The sequence below is a fragment of the Etheostoma cragini genome, chromosome 5 (genome assembly GCF_013103735.1).
Source record: "Etheostoma cragini isolate CJK2018 chromosome 5, CSU_Ecrag_1.0, whole genome shotgun sequence".
NCBI lineage: Eukaryota > Metazoa > Chordata > Actinopteri > Perciformes > Percidae > Etheostoma > Etheostoma cragini.
In genome coordinates this window covers 18,156,094-18,182,025 of record NC_048411.1, presented here as the reverse complement: position 1 = coordinate 18,182,025, position 25,932 = coordinate 18,156,094, and the positions used below count along the sequence as shown (strand labels likewise).

Genomic DNA, 25,932 nt, shown 5'->3' with positions numbered 1-25,932 from the left:
ACATGAGAGACAGAATAGACCTTTTAAGAGGGTATGCTTTTTGACATGTTACAGCAGAAAAGGCGCAGGGCGTAGTCAACGGTGCTCTGTGGAGTTTTCTTGTAACATGGAAAAGAGCTGTCGTTAATGTCATTAGCAACACCTGTGCTTTTGCTGCTGTGTAGACAGGTAGACATGGCTGCTGTGACGAAAGGCTTCAGACTCGATACGGACCATTAAAAACCAAACTGTACCCTATTTCTGATGGATATTAAGCTCTATTATAATTGTCTAATCAAGCTGAAAAATAGAAAAGCAACAAAGACCCTAAAAATATTTGAAGCACATAATTATTGAATAATGTTACTTAAATATCATTCTTTGCAGCTTAATTAATTAAAGGAGACCTATTATGCTTTTCCGTATTATCCGTCATCTCTAAGTTACGATGCCGAATGTTCATATTAAATGTGGACAAAGTTCAGCATAGGTAAACATATATAAAAGAAATCCCTGTGAGCAAAGAAGTACCTCAGATTTCACACTGTTCTGAATGCTCATTTTTTTTCTACTGTTGGCTCGGTATGACGTCATACCGGGACGGTTTTCTATATATGGTCATCTGCTCCAGGCACGCTACTCCAGTGTTCTCACATACCCTGCTAAATGCAGCTAAATGCTAAGGTCATGGAAACCTGTAGTTGCAGATGTTGTTATTTGCTCAAGAAATTCGATTTGATTTAAAAATGTTTTTGCTAAACATCTGCCAGTTAGCATCGTGAGTATGTTAGCATGCTCATGTTTTAGTTTTAGCACTTATGAACCTGAGTACAACCTCACAGAAGGGCCAGCCATGCTGTAGACTTTGTCTTTGTTTACTACAATATAACAAGCCAAAACCTTATGGAATGGACTGAACAATGACATCAAACAGAGCCATAATATCATTAAGTTCAAAAATAGATTAAAAAAAACATTACTTGATCAGTACAGAAAAGAACAGACCAAAACATATGAAAGAATTGTAATGCAAAGATATTGTTGTTAATTATTGTAAGACCTGACAAACTGTATGCTGTATTTGCATATCTTCTTGCTTTGTTGTAAAATGATTTTGTGAAATATGGGCAGGACCAAATAAGCTATTTGCTTCCACCTGCTCCTCTTCAAACTGATCCTTTTTATATTTTTATTTTTATTTTTGGTAAAATTCTGATTATTTGTGTTTTACTTTGTGGTTTTGGATGTTCTTGTTTTGTCTTGCAACATTGTTTATTGTTTGAGATAAATAAATACCACTATAAACAAACATAAATTAAGTTAAGGCTTTTAATCAGATTTTGGTTTGATACTTTTCAACAAATCATTCCTAGAGGACCACGCTCTACGTCATCAACACTTGAAACTCAGAATCACTCCAACCACCTGTTTACTGAAAACAAAAACCTTTTGTAATATCTATTAGATAATCTCTGAAAATGACTCTCTGTTGCACACACACATACAGTACATATACACATGATTGCACACACATACACTCACACACCTAAATACAGCTGAATAATGAAATGCCCTTGCTCCCTTCCTCGTTCCCTTCCTAGTTTCACTGAGTTCTTTCAGGAAGCTTTTGTTCCCGACAAACCATAGCAGCTGTCCTCAGATTGTTTTTTTCCCTCCCCAGGAGACTGAGATCAGCACCAGAAGAAAGGAGTGTGAAGCACTTGAAGCAGAGGTGAAGAAAAAGAACCAAACATGTCAGACTTTGGTAAGTGCTCCAAAAATATACCCTGGCCTCTGAGCGATAGGAGAACAGAGGCTAAAATTGATTTGTACCTGAGAACCTTGCCTGCTATCATCACATACAAATGTCCCTTGAGAAAAAGAGTGGCGGGGCTAATGTAATGATAGCTTAGTTCTCAGGCGATGATGACTGAAATTGAAAAAATGGAGGCGGTTTACTGCAAGTTGCAGGTTCTGTGGGTTTGGTTTTGTTTGCATGGGGAATACATTTGAGAATGAGAGATACTGTTTGCAGCAGTAAGTGTTTGCAGTGTGTGATCATACATAAACAGAATTAAACAGTGTATAGTAATATGATGTATAAGGATACCGCAGTGTACATCAGTACTATCCTTAGCCTGTGCATTTATTGGTATATTTCTTTTGTATACACATAAGCTTATGGAGCTCTTTACAACCCGGCTGTTATTTAGGTATTGAGCAGTGCACAGCACCCTGTGTATTTTTCCAGTAATGGTGACCACTGTAAAAGGTCAGAGATATGTTACACAAGTCTTGCATTTTCATATGGTGCCTTTTGAAGGACATTTTCTCACAGTGCCCCAGAAATGTCATCCTTTCCGATGCAGTGTCATGTTGACTAAGGACAAAAGGCAAAGAGAAGGAAAAAAACAAGGTTGGGTGGAGGGAACCTGCTGAGAGAAGAAAACAAAACAAAAACGCTTCTTTTTTACATGTGTTATCTGGAAGTTTTAGCTATGCATTATTTAAATTTAAATTTATGTTAATCTTCTTTGCTCAGGATTGCTCATATGCTCAACTTCCAAATCAATATTACAATTAAGTTTCTTTTAATGTCATGAATGGCCCAGTGGTTAGTCATGTCACTTCACATGTTGATGTGATGTTAATTATCTGAACTGTACACTGACCAACTAGCATGCTGCTAGGTACCCTGTTGAGTTTTTCTAACCACAGAGGGCTGCAGTAATGCCCCATAAAAGATACATCAATGAAGAAAAGAAGAAGATTGGAAACTGGTTTTAATGATGCATGGCCAAAGTATGAATAGCTGCAACAAGTTGAAATTATGATTTCATCATTTGCAGAGTTTATGATGGACTGAAGTGAAGTCCTGAAGACCAATTGGGTGGTTAAACACTGTGGCTGTGCTGGCGTTTGTGTTACGAAGAGTATGGTTTGCCTGAAATGATGCAATGTATACAGGTCAAATATAACTGTGTGCATTCAACTTTTCTTGTTTTGGTGGTGCTGAGGAGTGGAGGATTTTCAGTTGGAGCCAGGTTAAATGCTATGTTTTCTGAAGTAACCATTGACCAGCAGTGGCAGTTATTACCGCTGCTATGTTGTGTTTATTTTAGTAGGGAGTAGTACTGTACCTCAAATAAAACTCTATATCAGTCCCTCACAGCAGAAGGACATCAGAGTTGTAAATCACAAATAAAGATTAAGTGGTTCTGGTCGGAGGGGTTTTACCATTACAGTTAACCAAGCCCCGCTAAGCAGAATAACTACACTCACGATTTATTTGGTTATACCAAGATGGAGAGCCTTGCTCATCTTCTGTTTAGTTTATTCTGAGAGAGAATTACATCTTACTGCTATGATGTTCCAGTAGTCTTTGTCAAATTGGGGTCCCCATGGGCTCTGCAGCAAAATGTTGAGTTTAATGTCAGTAACATTCACTAGAATTTTAGAGGATGTGTAAGTGTAGACATTTGTTAGCCGACGGTTTGGGAAACACAGGGAGTTGTATGACTGACATAAGAGCTGCTTCGTGAGTTGGGATGTTTAGAGCACTACATACGACTGATACATTTGTGTAACCTGTAGAAGCATCAGTAGGCGCAGAGTAGAGCAGATGGCCTGGAGCGAGACTTTTCCTATGAAAGGCAGGAGCTGGAGAGATTCAGCAGTAATTTAAATGGCCAGGTTTGGTCCGAGACTATTTTAATTAATTCCCCTCATGCCCCCAAGCCCTCGTCTTTAGATGAGCTGTCTTTGTGTGTGGCTTCCTGCCCCAAATAAACACTCCATTAGGACTGTTTCCTTTGCTACCCACGTTCCCAGCCCATAGCAGCACTTCCCTCCTCAACCATTGTCTGCCTGCTGAGTCTGGGGGGAAGCTACCCAAAGGACAAACTGTCCCCAAATAGCGTGCAGAAATGGCAGACTGGTCTCCACAGACTGCAGCACAGCTCTTATCTCCCTCTGCACTGAGCTCCGGGAACAGAGACACAAACACAGACAAGGCCAATGAACACTGTGAGGGGATGGCGAGTTGACAGTAATGTCACTCCCTGTTTGGTCTTAACTGGCTTGCCTCTCTGTCTGTCCTCTGTTTTTCCTCCTTCTCAGGGTAAAGTAAAGAGTGCACATACAGAATTAGGTGCTGCTGTTAGGGACTCAGTTGCAGCTCCTCTGCTAGTAGATTTCTAACAGTCTATTTACATTGACACTGACAGCATATACAGGTATATACATACGTTCATTTTTCAAGACTTTGATATTCCAGCTGCCGTTAATGCCATGTCTCTTCATGGTGAGTTCAGCTGTCGTGTATATATTATAACTGAGTGTCTGACAGCAAACACTGGCATAGCTATCTGGAACCCCAACCTTCCTGGGTATCGAGGATATAGCTAAAGACCATCAGAGAAATAATACCTCCGCTAGCATTTAATGCCTGTTACCATGGCGACAGTTACCTGTGTTAGCGTTGCCGGAATATGTATCAGTGCTAATTGAAGATTAACTCCGAGGCAGACAGCAGACTTAACAAGTCCAAGGAATGGAATGTGAAATGTCTGCCTTTGTTAGGTTTGCTGACCTTTCTTTATGAGCTGTTTGTAAGCACAAACACCTTCTGCCAAAGGCAGAATTGGCAGTTCTTGTTGCTTGTACACATGGCATGCATTTTATGTGCAAAAGCAAAAAAACAGAAATCAATGTCAAGATTTTTGTGGTTGCATTTTACATATTACAGTAAATCAGATCTTTGAGATGGTATTTTACTGTGTGTTTCTTGTTTATGTTTGTATGTTTATGTACCATGATGTGTCAGGCTTAAAGGGGATCTTCTGTATTTTTTTACCAGGATCCTATTTTTCCATGTGACTAATGTGGAAAACATTTTTTCAAATTGGTCCAGTATTGAGCAAGAGGGATGCAGCATGCAGCCGCAAAACGGGTTGCAATTTAATCCTACGGAGCAATTATGCACAGTTAATGTACGTCCACTTGCAGTCTGTACACAAGGAGCGTTTCCCCCTTGCTACGGTTTTGTTTCACATGGAGAAAAATTCCAGGTAAAAAAAAAAATGCATTCCTACAAATTAGGGGTGTGACGAGACATACCACTTACGAGACAAGGCACAGGATTTGGTTCACGAGAATGAGAAGGGATGAGATTCTGACACTATTTTAAAGAAAGCTTAAAGCTATAGTGCGTAGTTTCTGCCGCTCCTTTGAGGAATTCTAGGTAATGATAACAAAACTGTCAGCGCGTCTACATTAAACAAGCCTTCCATAACCGCTCAGCTTCTCCTCTCTCGGTCTCTCCTCTCTCTGTTTCTTCCTCCTCAGCTTCTCGTCTCTCCTCTCTCTGTTCCTTCTCTCCTGAATTGTCCTGTAAAAAGACATGCATCTTAGTTAGGCCTACAGTTGAAAAGTAGCCAATTGGCTAACAGTGGAGCATTTACAGAAATATTCATTAATGTGCATTGTCCTAATCAAATAAGTAAATATTTAGATGATTTCAACAATGTGGATGTCAAGTCACCACTGCAAGATTTCAGAAATACTTCTCTGTAGGCAAGGCTTAGTTAGAACACTGGACCATTTTCAAAAATTGTTGTTCCAATTAGTCACTTAGGCACAAAAACACTCTTTATACACTCTTTTATAGGGAGCAAAAGTATGCAGAGGACCTGGAAACATTCACCTTTACTGTTACACTACACTGTGCAGCTAAGTCAGTACATTTCAACTGTACATACACAATTACATTTTTGGAATCTTGCCAGTCGTCCAATAATAAAAGTTTTATACCTTATAATATTCCTATTTTAATGTTATCATTGTAACAAGCAGCCAGTAGTCAGGAGGGCAGGGTTCAGAGCAGATGGTGAGGATAAAGAAATACGTTAAGAGTCTGGCTGAAAAGGTGTAGCTGATTATTAGTACAATAGTGATATTGGATGTCGTCTATACTGAACAAGTGTTTACACAGAGTCTACAGAGCAGAGAGTAAGTGGGTGGAATGTTTGCTTTGCTCCTGTGTTAAATGGCAGAGTTGATTCATCGGTCAGGCATGTCAAAATTAAACACACAGCTTTGGCACACCAGGCTGAATCAGATCATGTCTGGACAGGACATGCGACTGCCTCTGCACTGCTTTCAAACATAGAAGCGACTCAGGTACTCTGCCTCAGGCCTAATGCTATTGTTCCATAGTGCATTATTGATGAAACTATATCCTGGCTTGTCAAGAATGAATAGAACACATCTAAAAGAATTCCCTGTTTAAATCCACACAATATTATTATATATAAATGTATTTGTTGTGTTCTTTTGTCTGTTTGCTTACTACACTATATTGTTTTTTTGTATCATTGCAAATATATATATATATATATATATATATATATATATATATATATATATATATATATATATATTAGCCAGTTCTTAAAGCATTACAAAAAATAATTAATCAAAAAGTATTTATGCAGTGTAGTACATTTTATGTGTACATTGGTGTTCTTATTCGAAGCAAATCTCAAATGGCAAATCACAGCTCAGCAGAAAACCTCAGCTGAATAATGTTGGAGGCAGCTCAATATAGGCCATGATGTATTCTGCATGGGATTCTCTTCATCACTAGGCTCACACACTCTCTATAAAAAATGTGTCTTGTCAAGGGATTATGACGTATACTGATCTCTTTAAAGCGTTAACGCGTCAACAATACAGGACAAAGAACCAGCTGATTGTCTGTATTCAAGACAATTTGGTTTGCATCACTATGTGTGTGCTGTGCTGTTGCTTCTCATTTTCAAAAAGGCTTTTAAATGAGCACGCCAGTCTACGTTGAAATGCTTAAATCAACAACAAGCTTTAATTTCAGTATCTCAGTCCACTGTGTTAATCAGCGTGCATACAGTAAAATGTGAGCTCTCTGTTTGTTTTTTTCAGTAGCTGTTTGTCCTTCAGAATGAACACCTGGAGGCTTAGCCAGCCCACATTAGCTCCCAATTGATGGATCAATGCATGAATAGGAATGCCAATGCAATCTAATGCTTGTACGGGAAGCATTAAAATTGACTGGACACAATTGATGTAGTTTCAAATGCCAATCATTTTTCGGGAACGTGACAGAATTTAAATGAATGGAAAAGCAGCAGATCTCAGATGTGACTTTGGTGCTGTCTTCAGGCTGTTGTTTACTTACTGCTCACTGCTTGTCCTTGACAGTGTTTGTTCTCAATGGTGTTCTATGTACAGGATATACACTGTATTTGTGTACACACAGTACATGTCCATGATTATTAATATTACTATTTCTAGAAGCAGTGAGTAGTAAAAGCAGTTTGTAGTCATTGTAGTGTAGCAGGAAAATGCAGTATGTGGGTTATAGCTATACTGCATAATGATACATGATTTGATGCATGTTTTTCACAATCCCCCAAAATAATCCATCCATTACAAATAAAACAGTTCCTTCATTTATACGTGTAATTTGTGCACAGGCCTGCGTAGAAATAGCTATAACACTCCTAAAATTACAGCATAGGATATGCATTAGTAAATTAAAAATTAGCACAAAAATGTATCTACCAAACATTTGTGTTTGGTAGATTATTTCTCTGTGGTAACAATGCTTGTTGGCAATAAATCTTGTACCGTTGGAAAGTCTGTTTAGTTCTCTTTCAAATGGTGTCTCATTTGTAAGGAACATGCGTTTGTGGGATGAGCAGCAGAGCTGAGGATGAGGGTTGCACCCATGAAAAATATGCCAAATCCTCTGTGCTTTTTGTGCTGAATTGATGTTGATAGATTTCTCCAATTCACAGTGCTATTTATAGTCTTTCATTATCATGAAGAACTAATAGCAATGTCCGAACATATACCAATTTAACGATGCATTATCTGCTGTATATGCAATGTTCTTTTTGAAATTGAGTTATCATACCTTATAATTCTGTAGAAAAAGGATAACTGTATATTGAGCTTACATCATTGCTGTACATTTTGACCTCACTAGGTCTGGTATCAGATACAGCCTAATATACTCAACATATACATACACCACCTGGTAGCAGTCAGCAATCAATCATCAACAAGTCTAAATGGGCATCTGAGTTATCACGAACAGTAGGCTTTTATCACAGCCGACATTTGGACTTGTCACAGTAGGAAAAGCACAGGTGATGTTAATAACATTAACGATGGCTCTGTTGTATTCCCAGTGACAGTGTGACAGTGAGCCAGCATGCTTGATATCAGGACCCTGAAACTGAAGCAGAGAAATGTAATACAGCCGTCATTTGTTTTATTAATTTACGCCTGTGATTCTCCTACTGTGACGTGTCAAAATTGTTTTTGGTGTACATTTACCAGACCGCGCAGATGTTTTACAATGCTTTATGAACATCACTAAAGCAAATGACACTTGCATGCATGTTTGTTTTGTAATGGTAACTCCTGTCTCAATTTGCTTCTGAAACATCCTTCATAGGTTAAACATACTGGAAGGGGAAAGGAGCAGACTAGCCATTAAGAAGCACTGTTTTTACAGTAAACGTATCATGCATGAGCCAGTTGGTTTTTTTCTGCTCCTGACAAGCACAACACTTGGCCTACATGCTGCTGTAGCCACAGTGAATTGCACATCTCAGAGAACTCTCCAGTTGACACTATAAATTGCATACACGGCACGCCTCATGACTGTTGATTGAATGTAATTAAGTTTTCTTTCTCTGCACTGAAGGTTTTTTTTTTACCCTCAGCTCAACACGCTTTGAAAGTGAGTGGGGAGAAGAGGCGGTGTGTGTGTGTGTGTGTGTGTGTGTGTGTGTGTGTGTATGTGTGTGTGTGTGTGTGTGTGTGTGCTTAGGAGGGTATCAGAAAATGCATGTTTAATTTACATCCACTCACAGAGAGCGGTGAAGAAGAACATTTTCTTGGTTTCTTTTTACATCTATTCGAGTATGTTTAAGGCACTGACATAAAAGCTATTATTATGACACTATTATTATTGTTTCACTGTAGTGGCTAAAATGGCAGCTTCTAGAACGTAGAGAACCTCAAGATGAATAATGCATGGACTATCGCTAACAACACCCTGGCTTAGAGTGCTGTGCTCTGGTTTAATCATTGTGACTTTCTGGGGTTCTAAACACTGTTTTCTTTCTGCCTCTTTCGCCTAGGAGAATGAGCTTGAAGATTTCCTCCAGGAGAACAAACATTTGAACCTCCAGTTGTTCAACAATAGCCACAAGACATCTGAGTATGAAAAGGTAAGAGGGGAAAAGCCCTTGGTTTTGGCTTTATACTGTATACATCTCATTCATTTACATTTGTAATGATTATAAGCGTATCACTGTCTTGTGAGCACACCTACAGTAAAACATGATTTTTGCTGGCGTCGTGGATTTTTGGATGTCAGTGTCCGTCCGTCTGTCTGTCTGTTGGCGGTCGGCCAACCACTTTTGTCCAGTCAGAAATATCCTCTTTTATCATCTATTGGATGGATTGACATTGATTGTCGCCAGAAGATGAATCCTAGTGACTTTGGAATTCCCTGTTATGCCACCATGAGGTTAACATGTTTAGTTTTTTAGTGAAATATTTATCTATCTATCTATCTATGTATCTATCTATCTATGAATCTATCTATCTATCTATCTATCTATCTATCTATCTATCTATCTATCTATCTATCTATCTATCTATCTATCTATCTGTCTGTCTGTCTGTCTGTCTGTCTCCATGTATGTAGACAACTATTGGATGAGTGTTCGTACATATTGGTACAGACATTCGTCGTTCCCAGAAGTGGTTTTGAATGACATGTGCCGACGACTATTGGATGGATTGCATTGAAATGTGCTACAGTTGTTCATGTTCCCCTCAAGATGAATTGTAGTATCTTTTCTGATCCCTTAACTTATAATACTTGCAACACTAATGATCCTCCCATCATCCTCAGCTGTACTCTGTGTTATGTGCTTATTAGCAAATGTTAGCATGCTAACTCTCAAACTAAGATGGTGACCATTACCTGGTAAACATCAGCATGTTAGCATTGTCATTTTAGGCATGTTAGGATGCTTACATTAGTATTTTGCACAAAGCAGTGCAGTTCCTAAGCACAGCCTCACAGAGCTGCTATACATGGCATTAGACTCTGTCTTGTTTCTTCATAGGCCACAGCCTCATTTGTCTTTACATTAACACTCTGTGAGATGACTTTCTGGGTCACACTGTTACTTAGCCAAAACTACACCTACAATAGGATGCTGGATAGATGCAGCTGTTTTTCCGATTTTAAGCATATAAATGAAAGCAGCAAACCTCCAGTTCTATGAAAACACCCTCAACCTTCCTTTTAGCCCCAAGACCTCAAAGGCATTTAGAGCTGATAACACAAAGAAGATTGACAAAAAAAAGGCACCAGGCCTCTCTCTGTGGACAGTAAGGCAATTTCCTGAAGGAGCTGATTGGCAGGTAGTTGTTGTTGGGTTGAAGAAGGGTGGGATGCTGGTTATTAATGTCTTATCAAGACATGGGTGGCTCTTGGAGCAGCTATCCTGAACTGTTATCACACTCACGGATATGAGAGCAGCACTCTGCAGGGCAGTGCGGATATTAGCCCTCGCTTACACCCTGGTGTTCTGATCCCTATCCTGTCTGAATGAACTAGGAGGGTCTACAAAGGCAACTCCCTTTACCCATAATAGACTGTTGACCTGCTTCTGCTGAATCCAATATAGTTCCATTCGATCTGTCTACATTAGGTCTGACAGTCGCTTCAATCCATGCGGATAGTTTTTGCTGTGTAGTGGTGGGCGGTTCAGAGGCAGACTCACTGGTTTCTGTTTGTGTTTTGCTTTGCTGGTGTTTGTTGAAACGCCCTCCTCAAGGAATCATTAGTCATTCATGGCTGCTCTGAGGAAGGGGCCTTGCCACATTATGGCTACAGGAAAGTCATCTTGCGGCTGATAAGGGGCCTCTAAAAAGCTGATTGAAAAATACTGCCTCTTAAGTGACAATACATCCGTCCCGTGGGAGACCAGTTACTACTATTAATAGGAATATTTGCATTTTTCATACGCTGTTCATAATTGCAGTACAAACCTTATTGGTGTTGAATTGATGTACAGTGTTAATATAATGTGCAATTACTTCAGTCAATTGAATCCTTAGTGCTTGGTTAACAATGAAGAGTGTATAATGTATTAATGTTTTAGTCTACAGCCATGGAAGTCAGTGAATTGTGTTTTTCTTGCATTATTAGAATATTTAAATGCTTTTATCAGCAAAACCAGCCAGCTCCCACATTTGCCCCCATCACATTTCTGCCTGTTTTTAAATGCTACAAATGTTTCAGCTGGCATTAAACCATTTTTTTATTACAGCATAGTGCTTCAAATCAACAGTGACAACCAGAAAAATAGAAACAGCTGTACAATTGAATTAGAAAAAAGACACTGAAAAGACAAAAAAAAAAAGACAAAAAGATTCAACTCTGTAGTCAGTTGGGAGGCTTTGTAGTGTTTTTGAATTGGGATCACACTGAATGGTGTTACTGACATTTCCTGACATTTTGTTCACCCTAGAATAAAGGAAACAGGTGGCAAACCTTTAATTGAGCCACTGCTGCTTCAAGAGCTTGAATACCATTGTCACTGGTTGATCTAGCTGTATTATTTAATTTAAAATAACAGCTATTAAATAATGAATGACAGCGGCTTATATCAATTGTAAAATCCCAACCTAACAAGTGGTTATTTTTGTAAGATGATGACTCTTTAAAACGCTGTCCTCCATCTTTAGTTCTGTAGTGTGAATCAGGGGAAATTTGCTCATTGGCAAATGTGTCATTTTGCTACATTGGCATCTGCATACCACCACCATGTAGTTATTACACAGTTGTTATAGTCTGCAATGATGTATTTAATCTAAAGCTCTTGAAACACAGTATAGTTGGGTAATGGTGGACAGTTTATGAGCCACCCATGAAGGTACCCTGTGGTATTTTTGACAACTAGTTACAATGGCTTGATGGGTCAGGCCTACGCACATACATTCAGGTGGTGCGGGATTCCTGTTAATGGTTTCACACTGTTGTGCTGACTGTCAGGTGGCAGTAGTGTGCCAAATAAAGTGCTAATGCAACAGCCAAATGCAGGGAAGAAACAGACTGCAAATAATTAACATGGATGCAAACAGTTTTCATATATTATAATACACTGTTATACTCTTTTATAGTCCGAGTAGTATTGACCAATCACATTTTAGAGGGCTTTGGTTCTATGCAGGTGAAACGTCTGTGTGGGGCACAAACGAGGTAGAACACATTGGCCGAAAGGCCATCTCAGAACCAATCTACTAGCAGTCCTATGGAAATCTGTTTATAGAGATTAGCCAAAATGATGCCTGGACTTAAAACACCTACAAAATGTTTTGACTCAGGCTGTAAACAATTAAATTGCACATGGAAGAGGAAGTCTCGGCACCTGAATTATTGGCAGTTGCTCCCAGAGACTAAACTGTTATCAGACCAATAGCCAATGGTGATGAGTCTGACTGTAAACAACCCTTTGCTATTTAAAATTAAACTCCACAGGCTAATTTTAATTTCGCCATTTAGAAAAAGTCAGGACACCTGCACTTAAGCTGTACCAAAAAAAATAACAACTTATTATGAAGAGTAAGTAGAAGAGTAAGTAGACACAATATCATTTTCTATCCCTATTTTCCTCACGTTCGTAGGGCAAACACTATACTATATATGACCCTTTTCTAACAAAGAGGTTGGAGACTCATTAAACTTTAGGGGGCAGGAAACATATCTAGACCAGGAAACCACAATGGTTAACCTTTTTTTAGGGGAGAAAGAGAATTATCACACTCGTATATGCAAAGAAATACAAGAAACAGCCAGTATTCTAAGAGAGGCTGAAAATCAGTTGAGGTCAGTGTAAAAACTAAATAGGATGCCATGATTTTTGACTGGTTTTACTCCATATGAATAGATAAACTGTAGAGCTGCTGCACTCTTAAACTCAGTCTTCTTGCTCATTGCTTGTTCTGTCTGCACAGGTGAAGTTTGAGTATGCCCAGCTCAAAGAGACCCTTGGTGCTGTGACGCAGGAGAGAGATTTAGCCCTGTGGGAGAGGAACCAGCTCCAAGGCAAACTGGAGAACCTAGAGCAGGTGCTCAAGGTGAGGAAGCCTTGAGCGCACAGTACAGTATCTCAGTACTGTGTGCCTTTCTAGTTCTAGTAGTCCGCCTATCCCGGGATCCTAATTCAGGTGTTTTTATGGAGCCTAACCCTTTGCCAGTACCCTTTCTCCTACCTGTGCTACACTGCCTCCATCTGGGTATCTTCCGCTTTACTGTCTAATGTCCCTGACATGTCTGTTGCCTTCCAGTGTCGTGTTGGGAGGTCTGACCAGGAGCTGTGAAAGAGTAGAAGCTTGGAGCACACTGCCCCTCTTTCCTTTCCTATTCCGCCCTTTCATGCAGTCCTACCCTCCTTGACCCGCCCCTTCCCATCTTCCCTGTCCCTTCTCCCCCTGCTAGATTTATAAGGTATCACTGATATGTCCATCTGTTAGGGAGCAGTCCTATTCAATCCCATTCTGAATGCTTTCTGTCCACCTCAGTGGCTGTGCTTATCTCCCCCTTTTATCCGTGGGCTGCTTGCCAGGCGTACGAATGGTCACCTGGCTACGACCACAGCACTGTGGAATGTTATTTTTGCATGAGGCAGGACAAAGAGTTTGGCTTTATGATGACGGGAGGGGGAGAAAGAGGAGACAGAGAAACTTGGTCACCCTTCATGATGATAATGTCACCTACACATTTGATGACATTACCTATCTTAGATTCTTACTGGCATGGAAAAGTCATTTGCTTTTTCACCTGAAAGTGTCCACCTATAGTGGGAGCAGTGATGTGACTGGATGACACAGGCATATTGTGTTATGAAGAGCCTAGCATTCAGTCCCTTGTATTGTATGGCTTCTTTTGTTCTTATGGATGACCACAGATACGTGAGCACGCTACGGAGTTTGCTCACCCTTTTCATGTAACGTAAAACCCTGTATTGATCATGCAAAGACAACATCGCTGAGGACAGCTTTTCAAACAGTACCAGTAACCAGACTTCGAACAGGTATTGTGTTACCTAAAGGGGGCAGCAAACCTGACTGTGGATTGATGTTAGTTTCTTTTTTTGTTTACACAGCAAAGCATCTCTAGTCCTCATCCATGAGTACCTTTCGTGCACAATTTGATCTGATCTCTCCCGCAGATCATTTGACATAAACTGTTCTCACATGGCATTTGCTGTGGCATAGTTTATGTCTTTCGTGTTTTTTAAGGGTTTAAAGGTCAGTACACTGTTAATTACCAGCCTCTGTATGTGTAATGTGTGTGCACATGTTAACACCTGTGTTGTCTCTGAGTGTGGAGTAGAAGACTGGAGATGCATTTTGTGTTGGCTCAGTGCCGTTGGGTTTTAGTTCCACTAACAGCAGCCCTCTCTATGCTCCTTCCCCCCTTCCTCCCTCCCCTCATCCCTCCCAATCCTCACTCCCGGCTCTCAACCCCTGCACCCCCTGCGGACAGCATATGCGCGAGGCTGCAGAGCGGAGGCAGCAGCTAGAGTTGGAGCATGAGCAGGCCTTGGCTGTACTCAATGCCAAGCAGCAGGAGATTGAAGTTCTTCAGAAGGTAAGGGAGCTCAGGTTACTCTACACTCACAGCACCACCAGGTTTGGGCTTTCTTTTTTGCTCAGCCTGGGCCCGCATCATGAGTCAAAAGTGCTTTTTTACGAGCACCGGTACAGTTTAACAAAGGTGAAAGTCTACTCATGGATGTAATAAACAGAGCAGAGCAAACGAAAGAGATCTCTATAGGCTGTAGCACTCACAACTCAACATTTTCATCACTGGCACTATTAGAGCGCTCCTGGAGCATCCTCTTAACCCCATCCTTCAGCTGTCTTATCCCTCTCCAAACCCTGAGTGCTCAACGTTTCAAGAGCACTGCTCTTTGTTTGTTACAAGCAAGCAAATCAATTCTTGAAAACCCAAAGTAAATATGACACTTTTTATAGGCTTGCTTAAACATAAATGCTCGCCCGGGCCATTTGATGATCGGGCTTCCTCCTCTGTGCACTGGAGCTGACCGTAATGCCAATGCAAGCCCAGCAATGGCGGAGATTGCTGATAGTGTGATAGGAATCGTCACCAATGCCTTCTCTCGAAACAGTGTGTATGTAATCCCAGTGTTGCTGTTGCTGCAGTGTTGCTCTAACTTCACAGTCAGCCTTTCACAGGCAGAGTTCTCAGCTTTTTTTCCCTTTCATTAACAGAGGCTCATTACTGCCTTATCTTCCTTCAGACACTGGCTGCTCTCTGCATTCTTCTAAATTAATTGCCTGCAAAGTAGATTTATAAAAGTCCACAGATGCTCTCATATTCATGTGGAACACAGTTTTTCTAAACAGATGTTTCTAGTTCTCATAAGAAAAATGGCATGCATTATGCTATGATTCTATACAGTTCAATGCTTCTATAATACACCAGCCTCATTCCTTTTGAATGCACTAGCCTCCTTAATTTAAATTGTGTTCACTATTATGTTTGTTTGCACAGAGCCTCAGTCCAGGCCATTTTTCTTAGAAGTAACAGCCATTCAAACATAAACCCTGGCAGATTAAATATAGATAGATATATAAATAATAGCAAGAGGCGCCTGGGTAGCTCACCTGGTAGAATGTGCACCCATATACAGAGGTTTAATTGTTGCAGCAGCCACAGGTTCGACTCCAGCCTGTGGCCCTTTGTTGCCCATGTAACCCCCCCACTTTATGTTTTCTCCTTCTCCTATAAATAAAGGCCGAAAATACCCAAAAAATAATCTTTTAAGTAATAGCCAGGATCACACTTCTGCTTTGCAATATATTGTAGCATATATCGGAGTGTGGGATATCTGCGGTTTAGATAGATGACAAGGGTTCTCAAACTCCAATTACCTGAGGACCAGTGGCCAGGCTGTTCTTTCCTAGTGGGGGCTCTTGAACAGCCTGTATTCCTGGTGAATAGCAGATTTCTGGATGTAGATGATTCAGGAAGGAGTTGCACTGAAAAGGAATTGTCCACTTTCTCTTTCTCTCTTTCTGTTCCAAGTTCTCTTTCAACTGTCACATCACTTTCTTTCAGGTTAAGAAAGAGCCATTAGGTTGTCAGGTGTGCTGTGAAGAGTCCTGTTGGCCTATGCTTAAGTGAGACAGTTCTCAGTTTTATGAGTCACTATTTAGAGCCAAGAAATACACTGACACATAGCCCCCCCCCCCCCCCCCCCCCCCCCCCCCCCCCCCCCCCATAAATGGACAACTTGTTTTTGTATACCACAGACAGTCATCAGGTATCAGAATATGACTAACGATGTGTCAACTATTTATTTCAATGCAACTTAAGAGACAGTTTTTTTGTTATACATGGTGCTATAACTGGAGGAGGAGCCTTACTAGAAAATGTTCAGTTTCACTTTATTTGAAGGTATCTACATAAGAGTGACATGACACTGTCATGAACGTGTCATAAACATTATTAGCAAGTCATAAACATTTATGACATAACGCTTCTTGCAGTAATTGTCATTTTGTTTTGTCTTGACAAGTTATGGTATGGTTAGGATTAGGCTTAGGGTTCATGTGTCATATGTTCATGTCAGTCACTCTTATGTAAATACCAAGTAAAGTGATACCAAATGTTCTATATCGGGGAAAAACAAAATAAGAAAAAAAAAAATCTGGCTAGATGTGACCTAGTTTGAGATCTCGGGTTTATATGCTCACAGGAGAGTGGTCTTCACAGGTAAGTGTAGTAAACTGACAAATCTAGTATATTAACTGTCTTGTGGGCACATGCTGTTTCATGTTGCGTAATTTACTATTTTGACAATTAAACAAGTATTAAAAAACCCATAAAATATAAAAGGTGAAAATGGTGCAAAAAAACCCACAGATAACTTTCATCCTACATGGTCGTCGTGGTCTCACTTAGAGCTGGTGGCTTTCTTTTCAAACATTTTCACCCTGAGCACCAGTGAATGAAGAGGTCTTTAAATTTTGTTTGTAAAAGCATTTCATTGGCGCTTAATACTTAAACTTAACTGCAATATAAATGAAAGTGAACTGAAACGCTGCACCCTGTATTTCCCAGGCTCAGGTTGAGGCAAAAAAGGAACATGAAGGCGCAGTCCATCTGTTAGAGGTGAGCGTCTGGACTCTTGGGGGGGGGGGGGGTTGACTGTGTGTGCTTATGTGGTTGCTGCTGCTGCAGGATAAGGGTGTAGTCAGCCCTGGGGCAGACCTGTGTATACCTAGAGCCATTTCCTGCTCTTTGTGACCGCACCACCTACATTTGAATGCTTTTTGACTTTTTAGTTTTATGTATCAATTTAGGGCTAAATATAAAGATTTCTTTTAACAATATTTGACTGATATATTAACTTGTGAGGTACGTTTTTAAACTTAACATCAGAGTTGTGTAAATAGCCTTTTTTCCAGAAAGGGGACTACATTGTAAAGAACTAAATGTCACAGACTTTTAATTATAAAATCCATTAAAAAATACATTATCTCTTACTATTAGCATTGTAATAAGGTGATGCGTATGGGCGGGTGTCAAAGCAGATCATAAGTTCAGAGGAGTTGTGCTTTTAAGATGCGTATGAGTGATCCCATGTGTAATTGTGCTTTATTTCTTTCCTACATCTCTTTTTACTGAATGGGTGTTTGTTTATGCTTATACAGAACCACTTGGACAGCATGCAGGTATTTCAGAATTGTTTTTATTTATTTACTTGACAGTTTTAACATTTCCCAGTATAGTCAATAAGGGTATACAGTACCCCCTATGTTTACTTTGGCCCAGGAGGTATGGTGGTAACAGCACATTACAAACAAAATTACTCATCACTATCTAAGTTTTGTATTACTGATAAACACAATAAATATACAAGTGGTACTCAAAAGGTAAACGGTAACATAAAGCATACATCAGCCCAGAACTAATCTGATCTGATCTGCTCTTTGCTCTTTGGTTTTCAGAAATATTCAGGGCTGCTTCTTTTCTTGGGCTTTACTACCCACTCAGCTCTGTTTCACATTTCCCATCAAAGAGAGCTTTTTGAAAGTCTGGAACATGACTGACAGCATAAACTGGAGGTCTTTCTGACTTGATCATAAAGAAAAATTCAGCGACACTTGCTTAACAATTGATGAAAAGATTCAGAATATGGATCGACTTCAATTAAAGAGGAATGCCTGGGGCCTCAGTGACCGACCTCAATCCCACATAATCAAAGCCCATCAACACATTGAGGTGTGCAAATTTAACTTCATAAGACCAAACACGTGTTAAAAAGTGTGTGTTATAGATGTTGACAAATAAAAAGATCAGACTACAATAAATGAATGCAGAAAATCTATTTTATTGGTTAAATAAATTGCAATACAATGTCTGGTAGTCTTAATGCATTGCAGATATTTTAGCTTTTCAGTTTTTCATCCACATAATATTACTCATTTTGTCTATATTATTGATGCATACAGTAGATATTAGACCTTTTTGAGTTTATAAGACTGTATTTTTATCAAAGGATCACATTGCCAAATAGTGGTACATGTGATCCTGTTTTCGTTGTAGCATTGCATGTTACTCAGCATGTTTTTTGGCAAACTGTACTTTTCATACAGCTGAGAACTGTATGATACTATTAAAACTAATACCTTTTAATTTACTTGTTCTAGTTTTACAAATGCAGGAATTCCTTTTGTGTCTGTGTGCTAACAGCATGTTATATCTAGCAAGAATCTGTGTGCATGAAATGGACAGAATATCATAGTGTATTAGCAGGGGGCGTTGCTGTGTGTTGGGCAGTGCTAAACAAAAATTCCATGGTAGCTTTAGTGTCCTCCTGAGCATCTGCGGTTCAGATTGTTGCAGTTTCAGGTTGAGAAGTGAGTTGAGAAATAGTGCTCTAGCACCTGGAATTTCTATTATACCTGCCCAAACAATTATGTTCAGTTTACCAGTGTTAGTTTGTGCAATAGGTTTTCTGCTTACAGCTGGTGTTATTTTATACATTTATTTTTTTGCTAAATCCTATGAAACCACCACTACCAACAGTATGTTCTAACTTCCCCCAAGTCCATTAATCCCCAACGTACATCTTTCCAAACAGATATTCTGTATTGTCACAAATGCACATTACCGTAAAAACAAACAAAAACAACAAATTCCCCAGCTTGGCACTTTAGTCTTTAGGAAACATTCCCCACACAGAAGTAAATAATGGATTTATTGCTTAGCTGAGTATTTACAGCAGCCGGATGCTGTACAGTATGTGGGATTGACTTAAACCACAATGCCCATGTTCAACATAATGGAGGAACATGTTACCCAGTGCAACAATGTGGCTCATTGGTGTGATTTTAATAGCTTTAGGACAACAATAGAGCTCTACGGCACAGAGGAATAAGATATACAGTACCAGGCTTTGGCTACACAGACAATATTTCTTAGTAGGACTAAATTATTGTTGGTTTTGGTCTTTTCAAGGAATTACTCGACAATAAGAAAAATTTTGAATATTATCAGCTTCCTCCTCTATGCCACTCTGCAGTTTGGGTATGCACAGTGCCTAGACGCAAGTTTTTTATTTTCAGTATTATTAGCAGTAATTGTAGTTGTGCATGCGATTTTTATACTGTCTTCAAGTCATTGCAACATGTTTTTTTTTCTCTGCAATGGCCAATCCACATGTTATAAGTCCTAAAGTAAATCTTATTCCATGTTCTAGTAGTGTGTAGACAGTAGACGTATAGCATCATATACGTACCTACCGTACTGTGTGTGTAGTATTTCTGTGTGCAGAATTTTCCGTCCTGCATCCTGTGGTTTCCTTATTTTGTCTTTTGTTGTTTTCCTTTGTTTCCCATCATTTCTCTACTTGCCCCTGTCTGTCTGTCCTTCTATCTGTCTCTCTCTCTTTCTCTGTCTCTAACTCTTCTCTTGATGACTCTCCTCCCTCACCACCATCAGGCCAAGGTCCGCGAGCTGGAGGAAAAATGTCGGTCTCAGAGTGAGCAGTTCAACCTCCTTTCAAAAGAGCTGGAGAAGTTCCGGCTCCAGGCTGGGAAGTTTGATATCCTCAGCACTGAACCCCTAACTCTATGTGAATCTCCTGGGTCGCCCAACAAATCCCTCTCACAGCTCCTTAATGGACTGGCTGCCCCCATAGGAAAAGGTAGGATCTTATCCTTATCTCTTGTTTTTTTTAACACAGATATGTCTCACTGCTCATATATCGTAACTATTTTTAGCAAAATAAATAGAAATATTGATTCATTATAATATTTCCAAGGGGCATCTTAATTGTGACTAAAGTTTATACATTATAAATGTATTAATTAAATATATATAATGATATTGATTTTATGGGATATTTACCTATATTTACAGAAAATAATAAAACCATATTCATTTTGCTTGATGTAGCCCACTCTTACTAAAGCGATGTGCAATTGAACACATGCATTATGTCTGTCATGCGAGAGCTGCTGGCAGCAACTGCAAACTGAACATATTGAAAAAGGAGTCAGTTCCTTCATAATGGAAAGAATTGCAGCTGAAATTAGAAGTCAGAGAAGCTTCTGATTTAATTCGCAACAAACACAAACTGTTTATGAAACAATCAATCACAATGAGAAATAGCCTCTAGCTGGCAAAACCTGTTCTCTGTTTGTTTCTGACATGTTTTTGTTAATTCCCAAATGCTTCACTACTTAGAGTAATATCCTTCAGCTCTTGCTATCAAGTACAATTCATTAAATATCTTTACAAATTTTACAAAAGAGTACAGTACTGTGAGATATCAACCTAAGTGACACCTGATCAAATAACATGTATTTAAATTGTAGTACCTTCAAAAGAGAGTTAGTAGATAATATAACATATGTAAACAATTTAAAATCAGCTGTAGGGCTGTCCTCAACTTAATCTTCTGTTTACCTGAGATGTGCTTAAACGTTAAATGGAATTAAGTCATTTAGCATGAAGAATTAAAAGATAGTTCTGATGACTAAACCTAAAATTAACAATTAGTTGACTAACTGACTTAAAAGGGGCAACCATAATCAGCTAGTTATTAAGTATGGGTACTATTATTGGTATTTGTATTGTTTTTGTTTTTTTCATTACATTTTAGAACAATACACTTGTGTTTACATAATGCCAATTATTGTTACACAATGTTAAAATGTTGCTGTTTATTTTTTCTGTATCTCTCTATCTTTTGATCACACGTTTGATATAAGTTCTGTTACCTTGTGATGTGAAGATCTGATGAGAGAAGGTCTGTTTGTTCCACAGGCAATGAGGCTCCAACAAGCAGATCTTTGATATCTGAGTTCATTCGACCACTCCAGATCAGTGGAGACAAGCCTGAGCTCCTCTCTGTCAAGCCAACATTCCTCACTCGTGGCCGAGTCAGCAGCCCAGCACGGGCTTCCCACTCGGAGGTATTTGATAGTGTCTGTTTGTGGCCCATATGGCGTTTCCTTAATACACATTTCTCCATTTTTACTTTGCATGATATCTATAGAAATGTGTCTAAGAAACTTTAACATCCAAAATCACAATGTGGGCTGCAAGAGAGAAGAATCCCCAACAACTTAGATTAGCTTTAGTCCTGTTTACCTAAATGAAATCCTGTTATTAGTGAACTTCAGGTAAAAGGATATTGCAGAGTCCTATACAGCATTAAGTGAACTCAGTGTTAGATATGTTACCTCTCTTGTGCCTTTGTTACCATTTAGTATAGACAGCATTTTGTAACAATTTTGGGGGGAATAGCTGCTTCATTTAAATCTAAGTAATGGTTTCGGGCTGAACAAGAGCAAATCCATGCAGGCCCACTATGTTGGATTGATCAAAACATTTTTTTTGTGCACAGGAGGTGAAAAATGTAAACAAAAGAAATATGATGTGCTTTTTGTTTACTTTTTTGTAAGACTGTCTGTGAATTCCAGAGCACACCGCAATTTACAGATCCAGCATTCCTCAGTATCTCTAAACATATTGGCATTTTTGTACTAAACTTGCTTTGTTGCCAAATCATTTTGACATACTTAGCTTGAACACTTCACTCACTCTGGTTTTCTGAATATGAGTTGAAAGGTGAAAACACAGAAAGAGAATTTGATGTTGTGAGTTTTTTTTAACATGTTTTCTAGATGGACAAAGAGCTCAGCTCAACTACCAGGTCTAAACTAAGGTTTACGGGAAAGGTTCGTCTGTGTCTTGCTCGGTACAGGTATGTACACACAACACACAACTGCTTATTCACCTACTACTACTTCACAGTGTATCTTGTTTCATCTGAAACACTGAACACAGACAACAAATAAAACCTCCTCCTAGATTTTGTGATCAGGTCCGTGAAGGATGAGACTCTTTACTGTTTCCAACAAGTTCTTAAAAGTTTTAACAACTATCAAAATGTTTTGAGTGGTTTCGGTGCATTTTTTGGGTAAGTATTAACAGAAGCTTTGTGCCAACGGAACGCAAACCCCCCGAACATGTTAATGTCCTAACAGAGTGTGATAAATAAGAGAAGGTGGCCACATGCTTTACATACCTATTTAGGGGTGGCAGTAGCTCAACCTGTAGGGAGTTGGGTTGGAAGAACTAGAGGGTCGCGGGTTCAAGTCCCTGTACGGACCAAAGTACAGAGGTGGACTGGTAGCTGGAGAGATGCAAGTTCCCCTCCTGGGCACTGCCTAGGTGCTCTTGAGAAAGGCACTGCAGGTCACTCCCCTAATCTCTCTATTAGTGTGCGTTTGTGTATTTCAGGCCTTTGTGGAGTGTGTAATAACAACAGTAAATGGTAATTTCCCCATTGGGGATCAATAAAGAGTATACAATAAAAATGTAATTAAATTACAGTCAACTGAACTGGCTGCTCATTGTGGTCAAGTCATGGACACATCTTGCTAAGATCATTTGATTTCTCTAACTTAAAGATGATTCACTGTTTCTATCTGTAAGGAAAATTACCTGTCAGCACATGAAAATAATTGGAAACCTCAGAGCAACCCACACAGCTCTCTCATATTTGTAAGGACAAAAACAACCAAATTGAATAAATTAGATAAAAAATAGAAACAAACTTTATGTTTTCAAAGCAAAATTCAGCAGATTACCGTGACATACTTTACTTGTTAGGGAATTGTAGCAGTTGACATAAAGAACCCTGATGTTGAGTAATTGTAAAAAGAAATATGTGTAAAATATAACACTTCTGGAAGTTGAATTTTTCGTTCATATTTTCCCGCTGTAGTTACAATCCTTACGATGGCCCTAATGAGCATCCTGAGGCAGAGCTCCCCCTGGTGGCAGGGAAGTACCTCTACGTTTACGGGACGATGGATGAGGATGGCTTTTATGAAGGTCTGACCTGCCTTGATAGCATTAATCTTTTATTTGTAAATCTCCACAATACCAACTATATACTATTTTGTTTTCTCAGGAGAGCTGCTAGATGGACAGCGGGGACTCGTCCCATCCAATTTTGTGGAATTTGTCCAAGATGCGGAGACACCCTCTGCCAAACACAGGGACACAGTGGCTAAAGAACCTGGCTACCTCAACCACAGTAGCCTGGAGCCTCAGAGACTGAAATTCGGCACAGGAATGGGAACGAGCATAAGCAGCCTGCTATCGGACAGTAAACTAGACTGTCTAAGCACCAGCAGCTTGGGCATGGACCTCCTGGGCTCCTCCAGCAATGGGACAGGAACCTTGGATGTCAGCACTGACGAGGTTGGTGAAGACATTGTGCCTTACCCCCGCCGCATCAACCTGATTAAACAACTGGCCAAGAGTGTGATTATTGGCTGGGATCCTCCTGTGGTCCCACCGGGCTGGGGCTCCATCAGTGGCTACAATGTCTTGGTGGATAAGGAGGTGCACATGAGTGTCCCCTACGGGGGCAGGACAAAGTCTCTTCTTGAAAAGCTCAATCTGGCCACCAACACCTACCGTATCTCAGTGCAGAGCATTACCGACCGGGGCCCGTCGGACGAGCTCCGGTGCACTCTGCTCGTGGGAAAGGATGTGGTGGTGGCACCTTACTACCTGCGGGTGGACAGCATCACGCAGGTCTCTGCTGAGCTCTCTTGGATGCCCAGCAACAGCAACTACAGTCACACCATCTTCCTCAATGGTGCAGAGTACGACATGGTCAAGGCGGGGGGCTATAAGTACAAGTTCTTCAACCTGAAGTCCATGACAGTTTACAAGGTGAAGGTTGTGGCGCAGCCGCATCAGGTGCCTTGGCAGCTTCCGATGGGTCAAAGGGACAAGAGGGAAATCTCTGTGGAGTTCTGCACTCAGCCTACAGGTCAGCCTCCAAAACACTACTCACGTTAGCACTTTAACCTGTTCAGTAATGCAGGGACTTCTTTCTCTGCAGTGTATTGTTGTATAGTTCAAGTCTAAACCTACTGGGATATTTGTATCCATGCTAACATGTCTCTAGCTCTCTTGAGGGGTTGCTCGGTCCTCTGCTTTGGTCCAGTTGGAAATTGGTACAGATACCAGAAAATGTATCCTTATGACTTTAGAAGTCCCCTGACTTTTTCTTGTTTTTATTTTCTTTCTTGACAAAGATTTATGGTTGTGAATCATATGAACAACTGATGGAGGGATTGCCTCGATATTTGGTCCAGATATTCATAGCCCCCTCAGAATTCTAATAGTTTGTGGTCTTGTGATCCCTTGACTTTTAACCATTGTGAACATGATTATTATTTAACCTGCTTAAACATCAGCATTTTTGCAATTGATGTTGGCATTTAGCTCGAAGCAGTGCCGTCCTGAAGTATAGCATATGTTTAGTTGTTCATTATCAAAATCAGAGTTGCCTGTTCACAAATTTGTCCTTTTTCATGACTATTTACCACCACCATCAATTCCAAGTATTCCTATTGGCTTGAAATTTAACATTTCTGTTTGCATGAACAGGGGTAGATGCTCCATATTCGTGCGCCATCTTGAAATATGTTAGCCGATAAGGGACATATAGGATAAACTGATCCGCCTTTCACGTCTTCTCTGTCACATGATGAACTCACGGGTGTTGCTAATCCTCCAATGGGTATCGTCGCTTCCAAATTTTCAGGAACAGGAGTCTTCTCCTTCACCAAGAAAAAAAAAAGGATATTGAAAAGAGCAAAAGACCAGCTGTTTGAAGCATGAAGGCCACGGCAGCTGTAATACATACTTTGAACTGCGTGGTGCGAGAGAATTTTATCTTTATCTTTTATCTCTTTAATAACTAAGAAAAACATCTTGCTCTTTTGCTGCAAAATCCCCTTTATGTTTATGCACAATAGTGCTTGGAAGGTAGTGTACAGTGGGTTTATCAGAGCTTTTTCATTGAGAGAAAGATGCAGATTGTGGCTGGAAACAATGTTGATGAGAGTGCTCGGACTGAACAAAAGTTTTAGTTTTGTTAGTTTATTTGCAAATGCAGTCAGTTTGTAAGTTTTGTGTTAAAGGTGTATTCATGGAAAAGAGGTAACATTGCTATCCTGCCCTCCCCCGTTCTTGTAGTCTAATATTGTATTTTCAAAGTCATCTGATATTTCACAATGAAAGCCATCTGATAATTTACATCCAAAATAGCAATCTATTTATTTACTCTGCCACACGCTTCAAGCCCATTTATAAACATTTACAAACCTGACAAACATCTTAGCCATTTTCATTTTTCCCCAGCCACTTTTAGATTGCCCTTAAGGATTTGTGTGTGTACTGCTGCGATAAGACACAGGCATGGTAGGAAAAAAAAAGAAAAGCGCAATGAGAAAACATTATAG

General features: G+C 39.8%; 1 protein-coding gene across 26 annotated transcripts in view; it reads left to right on the top strand.

Annotated features, from left to right (window-relative positions):
* Positions 1–25,932, top strand: part of rimbp2 (RIMS binding protein 2) — a 91,435-nt gene that overhangs the window by 47,135 nt on the left and 18,368 nt on the right. For 15 of the 26 annotated variants that reach the window (XR_004656551.1, XM_034871009.1, XM_034871022.1 and 12 more), the window contains 11 exons: positions 1,661–1,744; positions 9,171–9,260; positions 13,069–13,191; positions 14,603–14,707; positions 17,207–17,257; positions 17,800–17,820; positions 20,093–20,297; positions 21,422–21,570; positions 22,285–22,364; positions 23,391–23,500; positions 23,580–24,452. Coding sequence is in view for 25 of the 26 variants with exons in the window: in XM_034871009.1 (XP_034726900.1) it covers positions 1,661–1,744; positions 9,171–9,260; positions 13,069–13,191; positions 14,603–14,707; positions 17,207–17,257; positions 17,800–17,820; positions 20,093–20,297; positions 21,422–21,570; positions 22,285–22,364; positions 23,391–23,500; positions 23,580–24,452 (1,891 nt within the window). In the remaining variant the exon portion in view is untranslated. Of the gene's footprint in view, positions 1–1,660; positions 1,745–8,250; positions 8,273–9,170; positions 9,261–13,068; positions 13,192–14,602; positions 14,708–17,206; positions 17,258–17,799; positions 17,821–18,096; positions 18,371–20,092; positions 20,298–21,421; positions 21,571–22,284; positions 22,365–23,390; positions 23,501–23,579; positions 24,453–25,932 lie in introns of those variants that run through there. The other 11 variants (XM_034871032.1, XM_034871013.1, XM_034871011.1 and 8 more) reach the window with 6 other exon arrangements.